This window comes from Neodiprion virginianus, chromosome 7, assembly GCF_021901495.1.
Source record: "Neodiprion virginianus isolate iyNeoVirg1 chromosome 7, iyNeoVirg1.1, whole genome shotgun sequence".
Classification (NCBI taxonomy): Eukaryota; Metazoa; Arthropoda; class Insecta; order Hymenoptera; family Diprionidae; genus Neodiprion; species Neodiprion virginianus.
In genome coordinates, this window is record NC_060883.1 from 604,394 (window position 1) to 626,140 (window position 21,747).

General features: G+C 46.1%; 2 protein-coding genes across 2 annotated transcripts in view; both read right to left on the bottom strand.

Annotated features, from left to right (window-relative positions):
- Positions 1–4,987, bottom strand: LOC124309408 (putative cyclin-dependent serine/threonine-protein kinase DDB_G0272797/DDB_G0274007; the record flags this gene model as incomplete). The annotated part of the gene is made up of 1 exon (XM_046773060.1): positions 1–4,987. A coding segment is annotated over one exon (546 nt), but the record flags the coding sequence as incomplete, so codon positions are not given.
- A 54-nt stretch (positions 4,988–5,041) lies between these two features.
- LOC124309389 (myb-like protein Q) overlaps positions 5,042–21,747 on the bottom strand; it is a gene marked incomplete at its 3' end in the record, with an annotated part of 113,622 nt that continues 96,916 nt past the window's right edge. Inside the window, exon 2 of the mRNA XM_046773023.1 lies at positions 5,042–5,922. Within this exon, the coding sequence (XP_046628979.1) occupies positions 5,042–5,922 (881 nt within the window). The remainder of the gene's footprint in view (positions 5,923–21,747) is intronic.

Below are 21,747 nucleotides of genomic sequence, written 5' to 3' on the forward strand. Positions count from 1 at the left end.
TATATGTGTGGATATATTATATATATTATTTTGCAACGAAACTATCCTTACAATGTTTTATTTTTCTTTTTTTTCTAATTTTTTTATTCGATATAGTATTATCATGATAGTTTTATTAAATGTATAGGTATTATATATTAATAATAATAGTTATTATTATTATGCATATTTTTCTAATTTCCAGTCGATTGGAACGCAGACGAACAAAATCACTCGCACTCACGCTAAATAGGGTTTTTTTTAAAGCTTTTGTCATTAGAATATAAAGGTTTGTCAGCCTAACTTCTTTTCATTATATATAGTTACTGAATTCACTCGGTTTATAATACGATTTCTTTTTAATTTTGACTTTCCTTTTTCTTCACTTTTTATTTTCCTTCAATGGGTCTCGTAATTTTTAGTCTTTTTACATACATCATCTGCAATTACTCTTTGTTTTCAGCTCTTATTCTGTAATTCTTCGCCGTTTCTTTTCTCTCGCCGTCGAGCGTGAAGTTTTATAATATTTTTTCGATGCTTCCTTTCGTTTCGTTCCTTTAGTCGCAGCTGGCGATTCATAATAATCTGCTTATTAAAAACAACAAACATGTTACACGGATATATAGGTATTTCTGTACGGTATATGCATATGAGTTATATACTATAGATTTTCATCCAAGAGAATGATAGTATGTAGATTTACCTACTATTTATGTTACATGCGTGTATGTGACGTGGTTCAAAGGCTAGTAGAGTAGGATTACACTCGATTTGAGGTTGCGCAATCGTGTGGTGTAGTATATGGTATACAATGAGTAGCACGGCGTGTCTTTGCGCGTGTGTCGTATATGGGTGTAGGTATAGGTGGTATTATGGGAATAAATGAGAGAATCAGCAGCCGGCCAATACCTACATATAGGACGGGCTTATCTTGCAACGAAACGAAACGCGAAACAGGAAAGACGAAAGACGAAATACACGGCCGGTGAAACGTGATACGTGAAACTTGAAGGGGGGGTTATGGAACTAAAGAGAGTCACGCGAGCATTCACACGTAGGTAGGTTATATACACACACACACAGTATAGAGAATCCCATTCGCTTTCAAGATAAGCTTTTCGCTGCCTGGAGCCATACCTGTCCCTCGTCTTTTTAAAACCTTTCATTAACATCCCACTCATTCTCGCTACCTCTATCTTTCCCTACGATCTCTCGTATGTCGGTACCCTACGTCATTACCGCATATTCTATACGTATAGGTAATACGATAGGATATACAGCCTGCATTCGCGGCCACGCTACGTTAAAATGCAACGCCGCGTTATAAAATTTGTTGTACATACAAGTATCCAAACACACCAATAATTTAGGTAGGTGTGGTTGGTGCATTCTGCATGCAGTATAGATGCATTCGTACCAGCATCTGCGTGCACGCGTGTGTAGGAGAATAAGATGAAGAGAGCGTGTAGTGAGGGAAAAATCGAGGTTTGCACGACGCAGCTTCCTAATCATCGTCGCCCTGTCTGTTCGCGGTTTATCTGCTTATTGTTAGATGCAGCACCCCTCCCTCAGGGTACAACTATATGTTTCACGGTTATTAACGCGCGAGACTAAGAAAGATGTTTACAATTTCATTATACATATAATTACAAGTATGGATATACATATCTAGTATATACACAGTGATAGTTGATTTGTTCAATTTTTGCAGGGGATTATCCCCTTCTTTCCTTCTTGTTCTCCTTCTGAATTCTTTTAATCGTCAGTTTTATCGTATATGGTATATGAAGCGTATTTCGTTTATAAATTCTTTACTTTAATATTTACTTATTTATACCATTATTAATAATTCTCTTAAATAATCGATCGCAAAAACATCGCTCATATTATAGCTGTGTATATATATACACGTGTGTGTTGGTTTTTGTTTCTATTTCTCACTTTTTGAATTATTATGCATTATTTGTTTGACTATCATACGTATGTACATGCATGTATTTGCATCGCGGTATCTACATGTCATACCTCAGTAATATAATGTACATCCTATTGTTAGCCTTTGCAAGTTTTGTCTCGAGATTTGACAAAACTACATCCTACGTTATCCTCGTTATATACGTATTATATACCGAATTGACAGTGCCGTTTTAACTTATGCCGCGCAGTTGGAAAACTGTATTCTATCCGATATCGGCGTACGTATATGTATAATAATAAGAGGATAATCGGCAGATGTTTAATTTCCTCCTCCAGTTCGTAAACCGGGATCTGCACTCCTGGAATCCCTGCACTCCTACAGTATAGACAGGAACTATATATATATTATCTTTCCTCAGTCGCGTATGCATATTTACACACATATATCCCTATAATATCTATATGTACCTGTAAATATGGCTACCCTATTCTTATGCCTATGCGGTATTTACAGGTATTCGCGTTATAGAGTCGAATACAGGAATGTACGGTTGCACAAGTGTGTGACGAATCAGCAATTCGTATCGATCGTATCGGCTCTCGCACGTGCAAGTTTTACGTAATAACGAATTGTTGTAACGTCTAATTCTTTGATTACTCCATTAAACCGCTGCTGTACCCTCGCGAAACGGCAGCGGCGTTATCCCCTTTATACAATATACGTTCGGTTGTGGATCGGCATCAGAGCTGGCGAGCTAATGTCTGAGAATCAGCTAAAGCTGGGGCATCCATCAAAGTCACTCTCTTTGAATGGCGCGTAGGTACCGTGTAAAAATGCGAGGAGCCAAGGAGGAGCGGCAGGCAGCCAGTGTTGGCATTTCAAACGACGATATCCGTCGTTGACGTATATACGTATACGTACGTGTACGTGTAAGAGATGTCTAGTGTACATGTATATGTGATATATATATATATATATATGTGTGTGTGTGTGTGTGTGTGTGTGTGTACACACACCTACCTTGACGAATCTCTTTGTATGCAGCCACGAGCTGATATACACCACCATTATCGATTGTTCTATTTTTGTTCGAGATTTCGAATCGCCCTCTGTAACGAGGACGATGGGCAACGGGATTCGAGTTGTTGTAACTCTTATGATGAAAAATGAAGTAAAGTTTGCCATTCACTTTCGTCGAGATTCTTGCTTAATTGCCGTCAGGTACCTACGAGAGTTTGTCAAGTGTGCGAGCAGTTTCAAGTTTCCGGTGGTACGTTTAGCTGGATTCTCTGCCGATAGCTCCGGCTCGTAGCTATTCCTACGGTACAGTTGTGAGTATATGTATTATTCTTCATGCACACATCGGTATGCGATACATATGTACCTACATCGCGGGTACGCAATGCGTGTGTAAGTAAATGCGTTTTTTACGAATACAGTGTTTGGCATATGACTTAGGCGGGTATGTACGCAATTCACACAATGGTATAGGTATGCTGATTAAACTACACATAATAAAGGTACGTAGAATATGATTTTTTCGCTCTCGACGGGTGCAACCTGTGATACGTAATATTGATATACCTATACGTTACAAACGTTCCTATAAAATATAATCAGATACGAATAGTTTGATCATTCGCGAAGAGAAATGTGGAGTAATAGTCTGATAATAATTATATACTCATATCTTATATCTTTCGTTTATCTTGTACGCGTTGAGGATACTTATAGGGACAGGTAAATAGGAATCTTGCGATACATACATATACCATATATATACACGCACGTGCATCGTACACGTACCGGTTATATAGATTAGTGTTATTCTAGCTAATACTGGTTGGGTTGGCGATCTAGCTTGCGTTAACGATAGAGAAACATTGAATAATACATTGGGGCGAGGATCGAGAGTTGCCTGTATGTATGTATGTTCGCGTGGGGCCATCCGAGTCAAATAGAAGCGAACGAATCGCGGTCCGATTAAACATTGATTCGAGAACAATACCTACGCTCCGAGATTTATTCGCGGCGGCCGGCGAGTCGTCGATCCGATCGTAAGAAGTCGAATACCACCACCACCGCCACCATCACCACCTTCTCCTTCTCGTTTCGTTTTGTTTTGTTTTTTGTTCTCCTTGTAACAAATATGATGCATTACACGTATAACACGGACGTCTAATGTACGTTGACACAAGCATTGCATGCACGAAAAGGCAGGTAAAGATATCGTTTACTTAGCCTGTGGCTTCGTCGGGGAGAAAGAAGAAGCCTAGCGAGTCGTCGGCTCTCACGCGGGCATAGTTTCGTCTCCGGAGGGATCGAAGTTAAAGAAAACGAAGAAGAAGATTTTTGCGGTCGGGAATAAAGATTCTGTAGCCTCGGTCGTTGACTAACAATAACAAGAATGATAATAACGATGATAATAGTACTAATGATGATGATAATGCTGTTATAAATAGTAAAAATAATTGAAAGTGTGTCGATACAAGGAGCTGGCAATGTATGTCGTTGGGGGTGATGAATGATTTAACAGACCATATGCTACACGTTCTGAAAAAGTCTGTGCAGCTGGCTCGACGAGCTTATCGTCGTTTCGTGCTGTGGGTAGTACCAGCTTCCACCTCCTTGGCTCTGATTCTGGGAATAGGTTCTTCGCGACGTACAGGATACACAGGCGCACCCTTTGCCACCTTGACACCATTCCGTACACGTGACGTTGCTACTAGGGGCTGCTAAGTAATTGCCGAGTAACCAGTTCTCCGTGTTTGACACTGACATGCTTTGGTAATGTTGCTGTTGCTGCTGTTGCTGTTGCTGCTGCTGCTGTTGTTGTTGTTGCTGCTGCTGCTGCTGCTGCTGTTGCTGCTGCTGCTGCTGCTGCTGCTGCTGCTGCTGCTGTTGTTGTTGCTGTTGTTGTTGTTGTTGTTGTTGTTGTTGTTGGTGTTGGTGTTGCTGTTGGGAATGCGACAACTGTGACAGGCTGTGAGAGATTTGATTCAAACTTCCTGAGTTTTGTATTGCGTTTGTTTGCTGCTGCTGCTGCTGCTGCTGCTGCTGCTGTTGTTGTTGTTGTTGTTGTTGTTGTTGTTGTTGTTGTTGTTGTTGTTGTTGTTGTTGTTGTTGTTGTTGTTGTTGTTGTTGTTGTTGTTGTTGTTGTTGTTGTTGTTGTTGTTGTTGTTGTTGTTGATGATGATGATGATGATGATGATGATGGTGCTGATGATGTTGAGTCTGTTTTTGAGATACCGTTGAATGACTCAGGGTACTCTGGTGACAGCGGGGCGTTGCGGCGCAGAGCGTTATTCCTTGATGATGAGTTTTCTGTAGGCCAGATATACCACCGGATGTATATCCCATCTGTGCAGATGCCGCAGTTGGTTGCTGCTGCTGCTGCTGTCGTCCGTGTGAGTGCTGGTTCTTTTGATTCGAGCGATTAGTCGACGAAGAATCATACGCCGTGTACGAATTGCCGATTTGATGATTCTGGAGTATTCCTACCGCGGAATTTCCTGCAGTGGGTAATGAGTTTTGTTGCAACGATGTTCCGGAGGAAGAAGAGGTGGAGGAGGCGGAGGAGGAAGAGGCCGCGGCGGCGGCGGCAGCGGCTGCGGCGAGAGAATGAAGGACGGGGTTTTGCGCGGAGGACGAGGCCGCGACGAGGGGATGCTGCTGCCCGGATTGTCTCCGTTTGCTCGCCGCGCTCCCGCTCCACCGCCTCGACGTCGTCCCGTTGGTATTCGCCCCGTTTGCGTGCTCCGGTGGACCCGCGGGCTCCCGAGCTCGCGTCCGGGTCGGCGCTGCGGGCGCCTGTTGCGGGGTCGGCTGGGCCGCAACTGCCCAGGGCTGCAGCCGCGCGTATGGATGGGGCTGGGGACGACAGCCTCTGCAGGATACAGCCGCTATTCCCACCGCGGGCTGTCGGTGATGACCCAGGACCCCCGACTGGTGCTGCTGATGATGCTGCTGCTGCCGAGCTTTCATCTCCAGGAGCGAGACCGCGCTGCCCGGCACCGCGAGGAGTTCTGAAATCATGCGTAATACGGAAATGTCTCAGTCTTTGGCCGTATCAGGTGTAACAGCGGCGGCTAGTTATACGGGTAATAGACGGGCTCCTTCGATAATACAAATCTCGCAGACATCGGTTTTTTTTCTTCTCTTTTCTCAGTTTCGTGTAACGTATTGGTTAAATCGTTGATTCGCAGTTGGTGTACAGATACGTTACACGGGTAGAAGTCGGTAAACTATTTTGGCGTACAAAAAGAAATCCACCTGCGCCGAGAAATTGATGATAACGAAATAAGGAAATAACAAATTACGAAATTTGTGTAAGCTTACGTGCCTGGCGTGCGATCAACCGCGGCTCTTTCTCTCCCTACTTTGTTCCACTTCCACGTATAGGTACACACACATATCTATTCGTACAAACCGTCAGTGGGCTTTTACTCATACAGCCTAAACGTGGGAGTGCGGTTTATGTATACTCGTATGTATACACACATCGCGGTTTATTTTGAGGGAAACGCAAGAGTGCCTCAGCTCTGTACGCCGGATCTTCAAACACCGTCTAAGGGTTGCGATTCGTTAAGCTATTCAGACTCATCTACGTGTGGGTTAATTTAAACTCGTGCGACGCTTTGCACGTGTATATCCGTTCGAGTATGTAGGCATCCGAGGCAGGGGGAAACGTATGTGAGAGCGACGAGCTCAACGTGTCCGTGTCGGCGAGAGCGTGAGAGAAAAAGGGAAATGAGCAGAGGAATGGTAACGCGGGGATGATGTGACCCTGGACTATATCCAGGGAAATAAAAGTATAGAAGGAATTGAGTACCCTGGCGAGGCCAAGTAATATACCGAACAAACAACAAGTTATTAGCGCTGGTGTATACCCTGGGCCTTAGGGGACGTGAAAGGGAATGGGGGAAAAACGGAGCTATACGAAGCGGAGGACTGTTATATACTTGTCGAAATTTTACACCTGCAGTGTGCAAGCCTCGGTGACCACACAGGTGTATTTATATTTTTTCCCCGTAATGAATTGGTGCAATCTCGTACAAACATCTCCCGTCATCTGAGTTGGACGGCAGAACCGAGTAACGTGTACATACTAGTAGGTACTGTAGGATTGTCAATTTGTCATTCAACCACGAGCGTTGTTTCGGGTTACTCGAATGGCCGGAGGCTAACGTTCCGTCTCGCAGGCCCTGCATCTGCTGGCTGCTCTACCCGTATTAAAGTTGTGCGGTCGTAGGAAGCGTTTGTCGTCGCCGCCGCGCTGCCGCCGTTGTTTCTTACGTACATACGTATACACTTGTACAAAGTTGCGCGCGAGAACGCATCTGGCACCAAGATAAACCCCCCCGGTTATACTTTTGACCCGGGTATAACATTCACGCAGGAAATTAACTTTATATCGCGTGTACCTACGTACATAATATGTCCGACAAAGTCTATTCGCATTGAAGCTCGGACGGGTGACCCTATTATACCTACATCCGTCCACATCTTTCGGCAAATTTATCCTGGTTCAATTGGCATTTGCAGCTGTCTCGGCTTAACAATTTTCCTCTTTTCCTTTCTGCAACTGTAGCGGTAAATATACGCGGATTACTTCGCATTACGTAACGCACTTGTTATAAACCAACGAACCGCGGACAAGGATTTTTCCTTATTCTACAATTCTGCGGGAATAATAATCTCACCGTAGTTTCTGCTTACTTGTAAACTGCATAGTTAAAAAACTCAGCTACGCGGAGTCGATACGCTAATAATGTTGATATAATACGTGTCGTACAAGATGTACCCAATTTCGAAAACTCGCGAGGGGTTAAGAAGTAAAATTGACGCGAACGATAGACGAGGTCTACCGACTACCTACGTTTTTTCAACGGTTCAGTGCAGAGATACGTTTTAATTTCCATTCCATATTCTTTATTTTGTTATTTTTAATAAATTTTTTGACCGTTTCTGCTGCTTGGCAAAGACGACGTTACACGTATGTGAGCGGACGGCGAAATAGTTGAAAACCACGAGAGCTTGTCTTTGATCTCATAGAGGCTGCTCCGTCGTTCCAAAATACTTGTTTCAAACCAGTCCCTGCGGACTCGACTCATGGTCGCAATTTATTTTTGCCATTTCGGAGAATGCTTCATAGATCATCACTGCCGTCCGCAGCAGACGAAGGAGGAGAGGAGAAAGAGAGCGAGGGAAGACGTAAAAAACGAGAGCGCGATCCAGCCAGCGGCTGTTGGATGCCGGAGAAGCACTTTGCTTTGAGCTACCAGATCGGACCGTCCGTCCGCATCAGCTGACTCGCGTCATTAGTCAGGCTGCGGCTGATCGTTAGGTGACTAGGCTGATTTACCTCCTCGATCCTACGCGCCGGTTTGTATATGCTATGTGCTGCATACGGCATATACTTGATGCAATAAGTGAATACGATGCAGCTTGCATACTTTGTCTCGTCCGTATATACGTTTAACGGCGCTAGCGCTGAATCTTCTTCCTTTTCGTGTCACAGATCAGTTTTGTGCGAGTTGTTTTTCACAAAAGATTTCAAATCCCTTACGGAGGGAGATGATGAATTTCGGTCGTCAAATGCAAGCAGTTTTTCAAAGAGATATCGGAATCGCTAATAAGCGACATTGCGAGCCTGGGGCGGGGCGGAGCAAGACAAGATCTTGAAAGTTGCTCCTCTCTCATCTGCCAAACGGCTGGATACGAGGGAACACGGCGCTAATGACCGTAGACGTTTACGGTGTAAACTTAAGTGAGGAAACTCTGAAAAACTTCCATTCGGTCAGAGTTTCGAACTATACGGGTGTGTCAATTCACTGATCGTGCAGTAATCAAACCTAGCAGAACTCTCCCCGCTTAGTAACTGCAGTTTTTTTTCTCTCCGATTGAAGCGGTTTGCCGGCGTCATAGACATTGAGTTGCAAACGAGTATTACGATCGTTCTTGATCCAAATATTCTTCCGGACCCTTGACTGGCTGTATTAATTAAGGGTGGGTCGACGCGAGAGAATGATTAGGTGCGTGATGCGTTTCACGAGAGAGACCCAGATGCATCTGCTAATTATTAGGTGGAGCAGGAGTTGCGGCGGGGTGAGGGCAGGGGGGGGGGACTTTGGAATTTATAGCGGTTTCCGAGTTGAAGTAAATTGCGGCGCGGCGCGGCGCACGCACATCCCATGATCGTTAACCCCTAAACATAACTTTGGCGGTTTCCCGTTCGTCGTCGCTCGTAGCTCGTCGTCGTTTCACCTCGCCCTGGGTCGTTAAAAACGCATAAACTGCCTCATCATCGGTACCCCCCGGCGCACCGCGGCCCTCCGAGACTTTGGGGGAACTTTGCGCGCACACACGGTTAAATTACGAAACGAAGGAGAAAGGGGTGGCATAGGATACCTACGTCCGATACAACGTCTCTCCGAATCACACGGATCACGGGGTGCTGCTCGCCATTGTCGATCTATCTTTCATTTCTTTGCGGTATAAGCAAATCGATCATTTACCATTTTGCCGTTCGTAGGACGCATTCCGAGATTCGGAAAATTATATAAAAGGTAAACTTGATAGCAGGAGGAGTCACTGCAAGTTTCCTTTTACAAGCGATGGTTATTACGTTCCCACCTTGTACGTATTTGATCTACGTATGTTTATACATTGCCCGATAGAAACGAACGCAAATTGCAACGGACAGCAAAGTGCCGTGGAAGATTCGAGCGAAGGAAAATCTTGGCAAACGTCGATCTTCACCGTCTCATATGACCGTTCAACGAACGGACAAGTCGTTCGCGCGAATCCTTGGCTGTATAGTCTAGAGACGTGTATGGAAGCCTTATGTGGGAGACGATAATAGTACCTGTACGTACCGCTTGCGCAAAGTTGACGGAAAGAATGAAAAGGAGAAACAGGAGGAAAAAGAAATGGAAGCGAAGCGATCAATACCTTATATAGTAGCGTTCTGATTCTTACCTTTTTATTACAAATGTGATTTTGGTACATAATTGTTATCGATAAGAAAAGAAAAAACGAGAGATATGCTGCAGCGATCTTTCGTGCGTATGAGGGCAGGATAAAAGTCTTATTGGTATAAATGCCGATCAATGTGTACCTACGCGTTGGTATATTAATCATTAATCAGCGAGACTCGTCAGATCGGGTCGCTTTGATCAAGACTCGGCTGGCTGGTCGATGTATGCATGTAGGTACTACACTACCGAGGAACGTTTACCTGCGGTGCTGCTCGGGTTATATCCCGAGTTGTTCCATCATCGGCACACCGTAGCCAAGCGCACGAAATACCCTCTCCTCGTATCTGACGTTGAGTCGTCCCCACCCCCTAACCCCTCTCAAGGAAGCCGTAGACACTTTCGACGACGTCAATTCAACTGACTTGAGATCCTTATAAATTTTTCACCCAAGTCTGATCGTTACTTCTGCTTCGCCTACCGTAAAACGTCCCGGCGAACGAACCTGACGGACTCCCGAAGTCCCGGTGTCCGCTTCGCTCGAGCTAACCCATCCTTTTCTCATTCCTTGCGAACGCGTGCGCGAATTTTTTCGGTTTCAATTCTGGGACGTAATCGCACACAGATTATATGCGTTTCGGCTGGGAGTCGAATGGAGGGAATTCTTCGAGCACGCCACCCGGTATAATTCAAGGCTTTACAACCGAGGACCATAAATAATGCAGATGGCCGACTGCGGCCGAACTCGCTCGGCTGCCGTGGCTGTTGCTGGATGCGTTTCGTTGCGCCGAGTTCACCCGGATCGGGTCGGGCCGACGGGGAAGGTCTTCCGATCTGTACGGAAGCGGGTGCCACCCGCGTGCGCGGCGAGGGAATGTAAAACCGATAATTACAAAATCAATGCTTCCCGAATTATTATACGGTTTGGCTATGCACGGCGTTTATCATTTTATCTCACGGGCGTCGGCTGATGGGTACATGTATTATACCGTGATGCGATATCGAGAGTCCAGAATTGATTGTCATGCAATCTATTTATATAAACACGTTTGACCGCGGAGAGGATAGATCTAGTTCGCGTTAGTCGCCGATTGCAAAGGGAATAGTGAATAGAGTACAATACAGGCAACGCACGTGTGGGTGGATTAAATATGGATATCTCCCGGCCTAGTGTCTGATCTACGTTAGTAACTGCAGCGGTGCAAAGCGCTGTTAGCTATCCACCCGTTTCCTCGGCATCGATCGAACCTCAAGTCAGAAAAATAATCAACCGACTCGAGACCGCTCGGGCTGACTGTGAGCTATAGCTACACGAATGAAATATGCTACCGAGGCTCGCGACTTGGTATATACACACAGTGTCTGCATGTAGGATGAGAACAGAATAAGCATTTATTATCCTCTATGGAGCTTACTGTCCCCTGATTGCGAGCCGAGCTGACACGCGAGGATACAAAATTCATAGTCGTGCCGCAATGAATATTTGGCGTCGTGTACGTCGGTCGAGATTTCATCAAAAGAAGCAAAGGGGAGGTATTACAATATCTACTCGTTCATTCCATTGTCTTCCAATTAGGAGACAGATTATTATTACCTAAAAGCATCAGAGGGGTGCGCGTCGTTAACTTGTGAGACAATTTTTTACTCCGGAGCACCTTACGTGTTATGCAACGGTGCAGGAGGATCATGTTCGTAATGTAAGTTGCGTATGTGTAATCGCAACTGCTCTCGTACACTAGCGCAGCGCGACCCTTCGCATACCAGTTAACCCAAAACAACATCCGTTTCGTCGAGACTGGGTCACTGTATAAACGTGTCGCGTAATGTACGTCAGTTTTATTTATTATTATTATTCGCGCCTTACGTTTTGCGTCAATTTCGCAATCATGCTGAAGTTTGTAGTTATCTGCTTACGAATTTACTGAAAGAGGAGGCAAAGGTTTTACTCTATCGTCACCTAGATAACCTAGGCTTGCTCCGTACACGCATGGCGGTGGTCGAATCATCTCGTTCGAACGGATGGTACGTAATAATTTCAGCTATCATGTTTCGAGGAAGCCCAGCATCCTTCCTGTCTCTCGGTCTGTTGGTCCGTTCGTACGTCCGTCCGTCCATCCGTCTGCCGCGGCGGCGTAATCTCTTTTCGTCTCGCATCTCCTCTTCCCGCATCGGCGCCGTCCCATTTCGCTTCGGTTCAATCGTTCCTCCGGATTCCATTTCCCTCACAGCTCTAACGCAACGCGCCCCTCCCTTCTCCCTTTTCTCTCTTACCCGCAACACCCATCGAAGGCAGATACAAATAACAATCCATGTGTCAAGTGTGGATTCGACGAATGAAATTAATCATCCGAGAGTAGGCCGCACGCTGGGTTTACAACTCATTCGAATATATTTAAACTCGACAAACAAACGGAGGAGGGAACGTGGGCAAAGTGCACGCGGTCGTCTCCGTTATACCTATCTCCTCGTCTCTCGTCGCCGCCCGGTTTGGCAAAGTGGTGGATTTAACTTTTAAATGAAAATATTTCAATCTCCGCGCAACGCTCTTCTCCGCGCTCTCCGCAAAAGGCTCTCCTGCCCGCCCTTCGCTACTCGATATTAACTTATATAATTGCGCCCAAATCAATTCCTGCCCCGTAAGCTTCCGGCCATTCGCCATGGAGCCGACCCGCGACGCAAGGCTTGCCGGGTAGTTCTATATTTTTAGATTCGCTGCCTAAAGGCACTGCGGGCAAGTAATTTTCTCGGCCAAAGTCACAGCTGCGGGCACGCCCGAGTGGACCTGGAAATAAGGAAAGTAAAAAGAGGGGAAAAAATGCACGGCTGGTACAAATAAAGACAAAACTGTAGGATCATGGTCATGCCCATGCCGTGTCTGTCAGGTAAATTGATTTTGTCTGCTTGGCGATGATGACGGTGTCGCGACGCAGTGATACGCCGACTACTGCGAGTTCAGCCTTTCGTAAGACTCCTCGCCCCTGCGTCGAGTAACAAATACACGACTTTTTCGGTCCTTAAGCGCCTGTAAAGAAAGGGGGGGAAAACAGGTAAGAAAATTGAGAACGACTACTGAAATTGAAGGTTTTTTTCTTTTATTCTCGACGGTTGTCTTTGCACCTTTCTACCCAATTTTTGTATCCTACGTGTGTATTTCTATTTCTCCATCATCTCGTTTTAATCATTCCGCCACACGCCAAGCTTTTCGAGCGTCTTCAACTGTTTTGCCATCGTTAGCTTTTAATTGTGTGCCTAGCTGCCAGCTTTGCTTGTTTCCCCCGATTGTAATTGCAAACTCGACTGCCCATGGCGTAATTTCTGTCAACATAGTGGAGAGGTATGAAAAAAAAATTGCAATCCCGTGATATACAGATTCGAATTCTATTCTATATACCTACATTTACCTCACCTGCCCATGTATTAGGTACCTATCTGTACTTGCCGGATGCTCGAGCGAGTTCAACATATTGTGTGTGTTTTTTTTTTCAAATTGCCTAACAATTGGCTTACTCGGGATCAGAACAATTTATCACAATATCTCGATTGTCTTTTTCTTATCAGTGACAGCTCGTTCACCTTGAAGAATTATGCTGCCGTGGTAATTTATTCAACACACAAGGTGTGTATTAGTATTCCACGATCGAAGCTCACGGATCAATGCGAGAATTACACTCCTTAATGAGCTATCAACTCCCTTCTGCTTCGGCGACTCTTTAACCGGTATGTTTTATATGAGAATCAAGACAACCTTACAACGCATTTCTATAATCTGGTTTTTAATTCCGAGCGACTGGTAAACGTATCATGTATATTATATACTATACATGTATGTACATGTATTATTATTGTCGACCTTTGGAGAAATTGTATGTTGTAGGTAAAAGTGTGGGTATGAATGTATATACATTTACAAACCGTATCGTTGGCATACGTGCCGACGTCGTTTAGAACGATTCATTCCGACAGCCATCGTTGTCGTTAACTTCTTATCAGTTGTCAGTTGGCCCAGGTATGGGCATTGCACGTTTTATGTGTATATAGGTATATTCTCCTGCATAGTGACAACTCGGTATACAGGTTCTTGTACGGTTTTGAGTATTTTTTTCGATTGATCAAACATGCAGGCAGCATATACTTGGAAAAGTTATCAGCTGAAGCTAGAGAAAGAGGGCAAGCATATGTGATCGACCGAGAGTAGCCCTGGAGAACAGCCGCGTCGACGGTTTGTGTCGTTCGCCCTGTAATTCTTTTTTTCCTTGTCATCAACTCATTTTTCGCTACAATCGCCATACGCCAGACCGGGGCGGCGGGTAAATTTTTTCCCCCTGACTCACAACGTCCGCCTGATTGTCCGCTATTGCTTGTCAACCCTTTCTTCTTCAGTCTCCGTACGAACAAACTGTTGAAAACGTGGTCGGTATTCGACAGACTTTCTGCCCATCGATAGTGCCGCTTATCGCCCTTTCACGCTTTATCTGTTTCCTTTTTGTTTTTGTTTTTTTTTTCGAAGGCCAACTGTGTACACGGAACGCGTTGATAACCGCGAGAATGCAAGCGTAACTATCGAATGTCGATCGAAATGCGCCAGAATATTTTATACGCTCAGTTAGATTGCACGTCATACATAGATTCTGTCCACCTCAAGTACAGACGGGAATATTACTCGGCTAACGTGGTCGAGCAATGGCGGCACTTTGTCAATAGCAGCTATGTGTCGCACGCAGTGCAGAATTGTCAGGCCTCTATTGTATCATGAATCGCATATGATTGTAAATATTGGCGAATTTCGTGATCGTGCGATATGTTTGCGAACATTCCGTCTTCGGGAAACGTTCCAGCACCGTCTGGCTCATACCTCATTTTTTCCCCCTCTTTTCCCTTTTTCTTCAAACGAATCGATCTTCCGCCTATCCATTGTCTATCTACCTCTCTCGACTACACTGTCACTATCATTTGTAAAATTGTTCCCCTCGAGTCGGGTTGTTGTAGCATAGGAGCACAGCACCTGCTCCCCCTAATCTAAGCATTGTCTGTTTCATCTGTCCGCGACGAGGCTTCGGGGCGAGTCCGGGTAGAAGATGGCAAACAAACGACCACCGTCTTTAGTCTTCAGCATTTAGTCTTCAGCCTTCAGCCTTCACCCTTCAGCTATTGTCTTAGCCAAATTGCTGAACGGCACACCGACGCTTCGCAACGCGTTGCTACTTTTTTCGACAGCATATATTCTCTTCTTTATTTCTTTTTTACTTCCACCTATGTATGTATGTACCTACCTCTATAATATAACTGCATTTATGGGTATTATTCTTCTTCTCTTGGTGCAGGCTTTTGGCAGGTGTTATACAAATACGGCGGGGCTCTCAAAAGATTCACGCTTCTAGTGGCCGCATGGTTCAACTCGAGGCGTTAAACCTTTATTTTTTCTTTCCTCTGATTCGCCTTCGTTTCTCAGCGTGGGCGAAGGAACGATGAGTTATCTAGGATCCCGATTATTGCCACGTTTACTATACGATTGTCAAAGATTACGTGAACAAGCAGGTTGTAAAGTAATAACGAAACGTTATCGAATGTATGCGTGCCGTCCGTTCTGCTCCCTTATCCGCCGCACCGCGTATTATTAAACCAAATAAAATATCAAGTGTTGATTCACAGACATCTTGAGAATTCATCCTATATCTCGGGACTAAAACTCGATTTTATTGTATATATCATACGGCAAAGATAAACTCTCGAGCATTCCTAACCACGCTTGGTCTGTAAACAAATAAAATTCCCTCTCGGAGATTCCAGAAATTTGGGTGGAAAGATTACACTCAATTGATAATGGATTAGGAATCGGTTCACGGTACGCGTCTACTCGTATCGTATAGCGTACAGGTATCATAGGATGCATGGGTGTAATGTTACGCGTGTATCATCAGCACGAGACGATCCCTCTACTCCCTCCCCGACTCGAATATTCCTAGCTGTGACGAGAATGTACGACAAAGAGCGAGGCGAGACAGGCATTAGCTGTTCCTGACTCGAAGGGATCGCGGACTGGAATCAGCTGTTTGACGTGGGTTAGGTATATACGTATAGCGTCGAGGAGGAAGCCTGGGAGTTGGGTCGGTCTTGGATCGTTAATGCAGGTCTTGGAGGACTGTAGCGTCGACTCCCACCACTACGGGTGTCATTCGTCCCTGCTGTTCCTGAAACAGTCCACATAATCTACCGTCGTATATATCCTCACTAATACCCGGGCGTAGGATCATGCGGGTGCGATGATGGAGTGTCCGCAGAACCGGCAGGTTCTTTAATACATTCTCCCTCTTTTCTCGATGGGCACGTATTCATCCACCTCCCCCCCTCCCTCCTCCTCGACTCCCGCATCGCGGCTACATGCACGGCACAGTGTCTGGCCGGTACCTAAATAGGCGAGCTTACCGCGCGCCGTTGAGATGAAGATCTGCGTGGAGGTCTTTGGACAGTTTATACTTTTCTCCGCCGCTGGCGGGGGGTGGGGGGGTTGTATTGTACTTGCAGCGCTTTTGGAAAAGACAGGGACCTTTGAAATTCTATTCAAATCGGATCTCCGGGCCGCAAACTCTATACTCATTGTCAGAGTTCCTCTCGGTCGGCTTTCGACGAGTTTGAATGATTTCTTATGCAAATCCAGCAACACGCGCGAGAGAGTCGTACGGAGATACGGAGAGCTGTTCGAATAATTTTTCAATTTCTCTGCCAAAACTTGCATCTTGCGGCTGACGAAGTTGAATTTATCGTACAGCAGGTACGTATTCGTACACCGCTACACAGCCGTGTCAGAATACATGTTGACATTCGTGGGCGTGAAATTTATAACTAATTCGAGTATTCTTCTATGCAAAAAACAGGTTATTTCCCTTACGAATTTTCCCTGCTCAGATTTAAGTTGTATAACCGCGGCGTCTGACTAAACACGGCACTGGTTATTACGGTAGGGAAGAGTATAACGTGTCTATAGCGTGAGGGGGTTACGTTCTAACGAGCCAACACCTCGGCAGAAAAGAAAAGGTAGACTTTTCCAGCGACCGGCTTCGTACCTCGTCGCGGAGCAAGACCTAAACCAACTTGGCACTACCCCGGGATATATCTCGTCATGAGGCAAGACAGGCACGGCAGGGTATGCGTGTACCCACATCAAACGCCGCATGTTCGAGGGATGTATGCGCGTATACCTGCGGGGGAAGGAAAGGACAGGGTTGGTAGGCAACAGCGTCCCGCGGGGATGTGATACCGATCCCCCATTACATTGTGCGGGACTTGGCAGTTTTATACGGCGGTACGACGATACTCGCAGCATATCCTTTTGCAGCGCGACGCGAGGTGCGTTGTTATCGGGCGTCCAGGTGCCGCGGACCCCTATTTCAGTCAATGCTGTATGCGTCTATCGCATCCTCCGAGTTGCTGCAGGGCTTGATGGTACATGTGTGTCGTCGGACGATCAAGTTTCTGTGAATTCAGTCCTTCGCCCTAGAGAATGCGTGTGGTACGCTAAATTCAGACTCTTGATGTTTCTGGGTTATCCATGTCCCAGCTGAGAGTAGTTATAGCCGGTGCCACGTATACGCACGGTGCGAATGAGCAAGCTCGCAAGCATTCGCGTGCAAGAATTTCTTTATATACGTAGCGTAAAGCAGGTCTGAATGCTTGTCAAGTTGACTCTTTGCTGCGAACCCAAATATCGCTCTAAGTATCCTGTGCGACCCGTTGTGCACAGGTGTAGGTACCTACACCTCGGTGGGTAATTTAACACATGACCCGAAAACTGTCGCGGGCGATCGAACGACGTACCTACGTCGTAACCAGCGTCGTCCTGTCTGTCTATCACGCTAAATGCCCCGAGTCGCTCGTCTGGTGTCGCGAAAATGAAGGTAGCTAAGTAGTAGGGCGCTTCCTGGTCTTTTGATGAAGAAGAAGAAGTTTGAAAAGACGATTTGTTCACAGCCGGTGAATAATTATACCTATATGCCGCCCGATGTCGGCCGAGGACTGCGCCGCAACCGATCGTTGCGTTGACTGACTGACTGACGTAGTGTCGTAACACGGGGGTCTGGAAGGAACGTTAATATCAGTACCCTCGCTCGGAGTGTGACACGGTTCGCAGGAGGAATGTATTAATTCGATCATTTGACAGGTTAGGCGCGCTGGTATTTTCTCTCCGCTTATTGTTGGCGTCGTTACTCCGAAGTATTGTCATTTTTAGTATTCCTTTCCCTTCTCCTCTGCGACGAAAAATGAAATATCCATTCTTGTCGCAACCCACGGCGAACCGCCTCAGAGAATCGCGCGACCCTGACTGGATTCTTTATTAAAACGGAGGGGCCGGTTTTAATTTTTGATCGACCGTTTTTATAACCGGGATCTAATTTCTAGTCGAAGCCCTTGGGGAACCTCGGGGAAAGTGGATTGCCGACCTCTTTTCGAAACCGTTCGGGGGATAGACGAAGAGAGAGATAGCGAGGGAGAGGCAGAGGGGGAGATAGGGAGGATTGAGAAGGAAGAAAGATTTTATTGGACGAGGGAATGGAGGGAGCATCTCGCCTTGCCTCGCCTTGCCTCGCCTCGCATCCTCGGCCATGCCCGTCGTCGTCGGATGTGATAGTGACGGTTGACGGTCGATGGTGCCGCGCGTGTGGCTCTCCAAAGGGGCTATAATTTTTTTTTCTCTTTTTTTTCCTACCCCCCGACATTTTTCCTCCGATGACAGAGCGGGGTGATAGGCGAGCGGTTGGGCGCGGGTCGCGCGTGGTATGCCGGTATGCCAGGATCCTTAGAAATGTCTGATTAGAAACTACAGCCTTTGTTTCATCCTGGGGCCGTATTCTTTCTTGCGAACGAGCGTGGCTGCCTTTTGTTTCGTGTTTGAACGGCTCGAGCTTTCGGCTGCGGCTGTGGCGGAACTTCGAAGAGGGGCCGTGGAAATTGCGCGGAATGATGAAAGACACTGTAATCTTATTCATTAAGGGGAGGCTTTGCTGTCCGCGATATAGAAGCCTGAACCTTGGCGTAAGCAAGATGAATGTCTTTCGCGTTTAAAATGAGAAAAATGAATGACAAATAAAAAGTAAAAACCGCAAACAAGAGAGATATATGTAATGTATACCAGCTCGTGCCCTCATTTCTACTTTTTCTCGCTTCTGATTCTGCAAAATCAAAGCATCACTGTCGTACGAGGTATCAGTCGAAGACGCGTGGGATTTTTGAATTATGGGTGCAACCTGAGCGAACCGAGGATTCCTGCCTCTTGTGGTAAATTTACATAACGCATTCGATGACGCGTCTCGTTCAGGGTAACGAGAAGAGGGACTTACGTTCTCGACACTCATTCCCCGGTTTACGACGAGGAGTCATTCGAAAATTCCCGAACCTCGTTGCGACGTTTCCCCATTTACACACCTGCGAAACGAGTTTCGAGGCTCATTTCTGCGCCCGGCCCGTCGAATTTCATAAATAACAGGCTTCGCAGCTCTACGGGTTCGTAGCCGACCTTCTTCCATCGCTGTTGGTTGATTCTTGAGTTGGGGTTTTCTCTCTCTCTCTCTCTCTCTCTCTCTCTCTTCACTTTACTTACTTTTCATTTGCTTACGGTGCAAATTTCTCTCTCTTTTCTTACTCACGATTTCGCGTGCTAGTCATTGGATGTTAGGTGTAGGCTACTCTAGTTTAATTCCCTATGCTGAAGTGCCGCATTACATTGTGCTGTCTATCTCTTTTAGTCACAAAGTAAGTTTTATGCTAATGCTCTGTGGCTACATTGTCTAATATATTGTTACAGACACGAATATATTATATCTGTCTATCTCTCTCCTTTATTGTCGAGCACGGTCGAAAGACGTCTGGGAATTTCAAAGGCCTCTTTTCTAATTTTCTGAAATTTTCAGGTGAACCGCACGTCGAGTCTCCAGCGGGGCTGTAAACTCGTAAATGTTGCGAGGGTGAAGGCGAGAAGAGTTCCAGAGGCGCAGCCGAGGCTGAATCTGACCACACAACGCGGTATGTAAGTATTACGGTTTTCACAATTTACCTTGTAGGTCTGTATCACCGCTGCGACAAAGAAGAAACGTATGTACCGTACCTATACATATACCTATAAGCCTCGATCGCAGTTGACTGCGGGTTCTCCTCCCGCATTGTCGTCCGTCGACCGAGATTCGTATCTCGAAGACAGAAAAGTATACACATACCGCGGATCCAGGTACAGATGTATATACGCGCACACACAGACACACACATATGCATATATATACATGTTGCCGCGTATATTACGTAGGTACATATATATACATATACCCGTAGACGTTCGTTCGTTCGTTTTCGCTAACTTTTCTTCCCGCTGCCGTTGCACTTCGCGGCTTGCGCCACCGCAATTACCGGGGAGACGCAATTAAGCGACAGTGTCTAATTATACAAGTGAGCGGATGGCGGCCATTTTTCATTTCTTTTTCGTTTTTTTTTTTTTCTTTCCTTCTTGAAATTAACTTTTGCGAGACCAAACGGCACGCCACTCGCGTGTTTTTCCATAAGCCCGGGCGCGTAAGTGCCGCCTCCAGTGAAGTGCAGCAGCTTCTTTCGAGCATTTCTCAAGCCCTGCCAACAATAACACGTGTAGCTAGGTACACGTAACGCTGAAAGCACTGCCGCAGCAGCGTTCGATGCTTTGTCATACTTTTCGTACTGCAGGCATCCCGGAGATGAGTAGCGAGCGTTCTTGCACCAAAACGTGCCTAGCGTGACAGTAGATCGGGCTGCGAGGTGAAGAATAATCTAATTGACGAATCTCTTCTGCGCGGTGAGCTGTAGAGTAGGAAATTGCATTTACATTTCAAATGCAACTTATAATTGAAACGCAGTTTGCTAATCGATCGTTAGTGAGGGGTAGTCTGGTGCGGCGACATTCTGTGGAAGCAACGCTACAGAGAGAGAGAGAGAGAGAGAGAACCGTGCTCGGTTCTGAAATTCGAAGCGACGCTGCAGGGGTTCGGTATAAAAGGTATATAATATGGAAAGAAAGAATGGGAATAAAAAAAAGTACCGCAGTCAGCTCGCGGTGAACCAAACATGCTTCGACCATTTGCGTTATCTCGTCCGTCGGTGTAACGAATTAATAAATTCGCCGCACCGTTATATTCGTTGACTTTCGACATTCGGTGACCGGCGACTCTCGTCGCACCATCGGCATCGTTATCGCCAACTCCACCGTCGATCGCGGTCGTCTTCTCTATCGTACTCTTCTATCTGGCGCTATCTGTCGCCCCTGCTCCAACCCTATTTGCTCTTCACCGCATACACCCGCATACGACCGCGTTCGGCACGTACGTGTATATGTACATAGGCGCCCCTATATTCCCCCGCCTCTATCTCCCTCCCTCTCCTTCCTTTCGCATGATCAACGCCGCACTTCGTCTCTGTTCACCTCCTGCCAAAACCAGTCATCAATAACCACGGTATCAGCCCCGCCTGGAAGTAGGGGACTATCCACGTGCACGAGACGTGCTCCGATTCCTCGACCGTCCCCGGTGCAACCTGTACTATACGTACTGCGTACTATACTGTACCTAAACGGTGCATAATCGTGTCTGCGCAACGGTCATGAGCGTAGAGTCGCGGAAGATACGTTCAATTTTACTCTATGAAAAAAAAACAGACGCACCGAAAATGTACCTTCTGGTTTGGAAATGATTTTTCATTCGAGTCCAATTGTGTTGGACGGGGTCTCTCTCCGATACGATTAACGAGGAGGTAGGAAGGTAGGTTATGCTAGCTACGCCTTGCTGCGGGTTTCTATGCCCGGTTGCTCCGCAATTACAGTTTTGCTCGCTTACAACCCGGGAGGCGAGAGTGCCAGACTAGGAT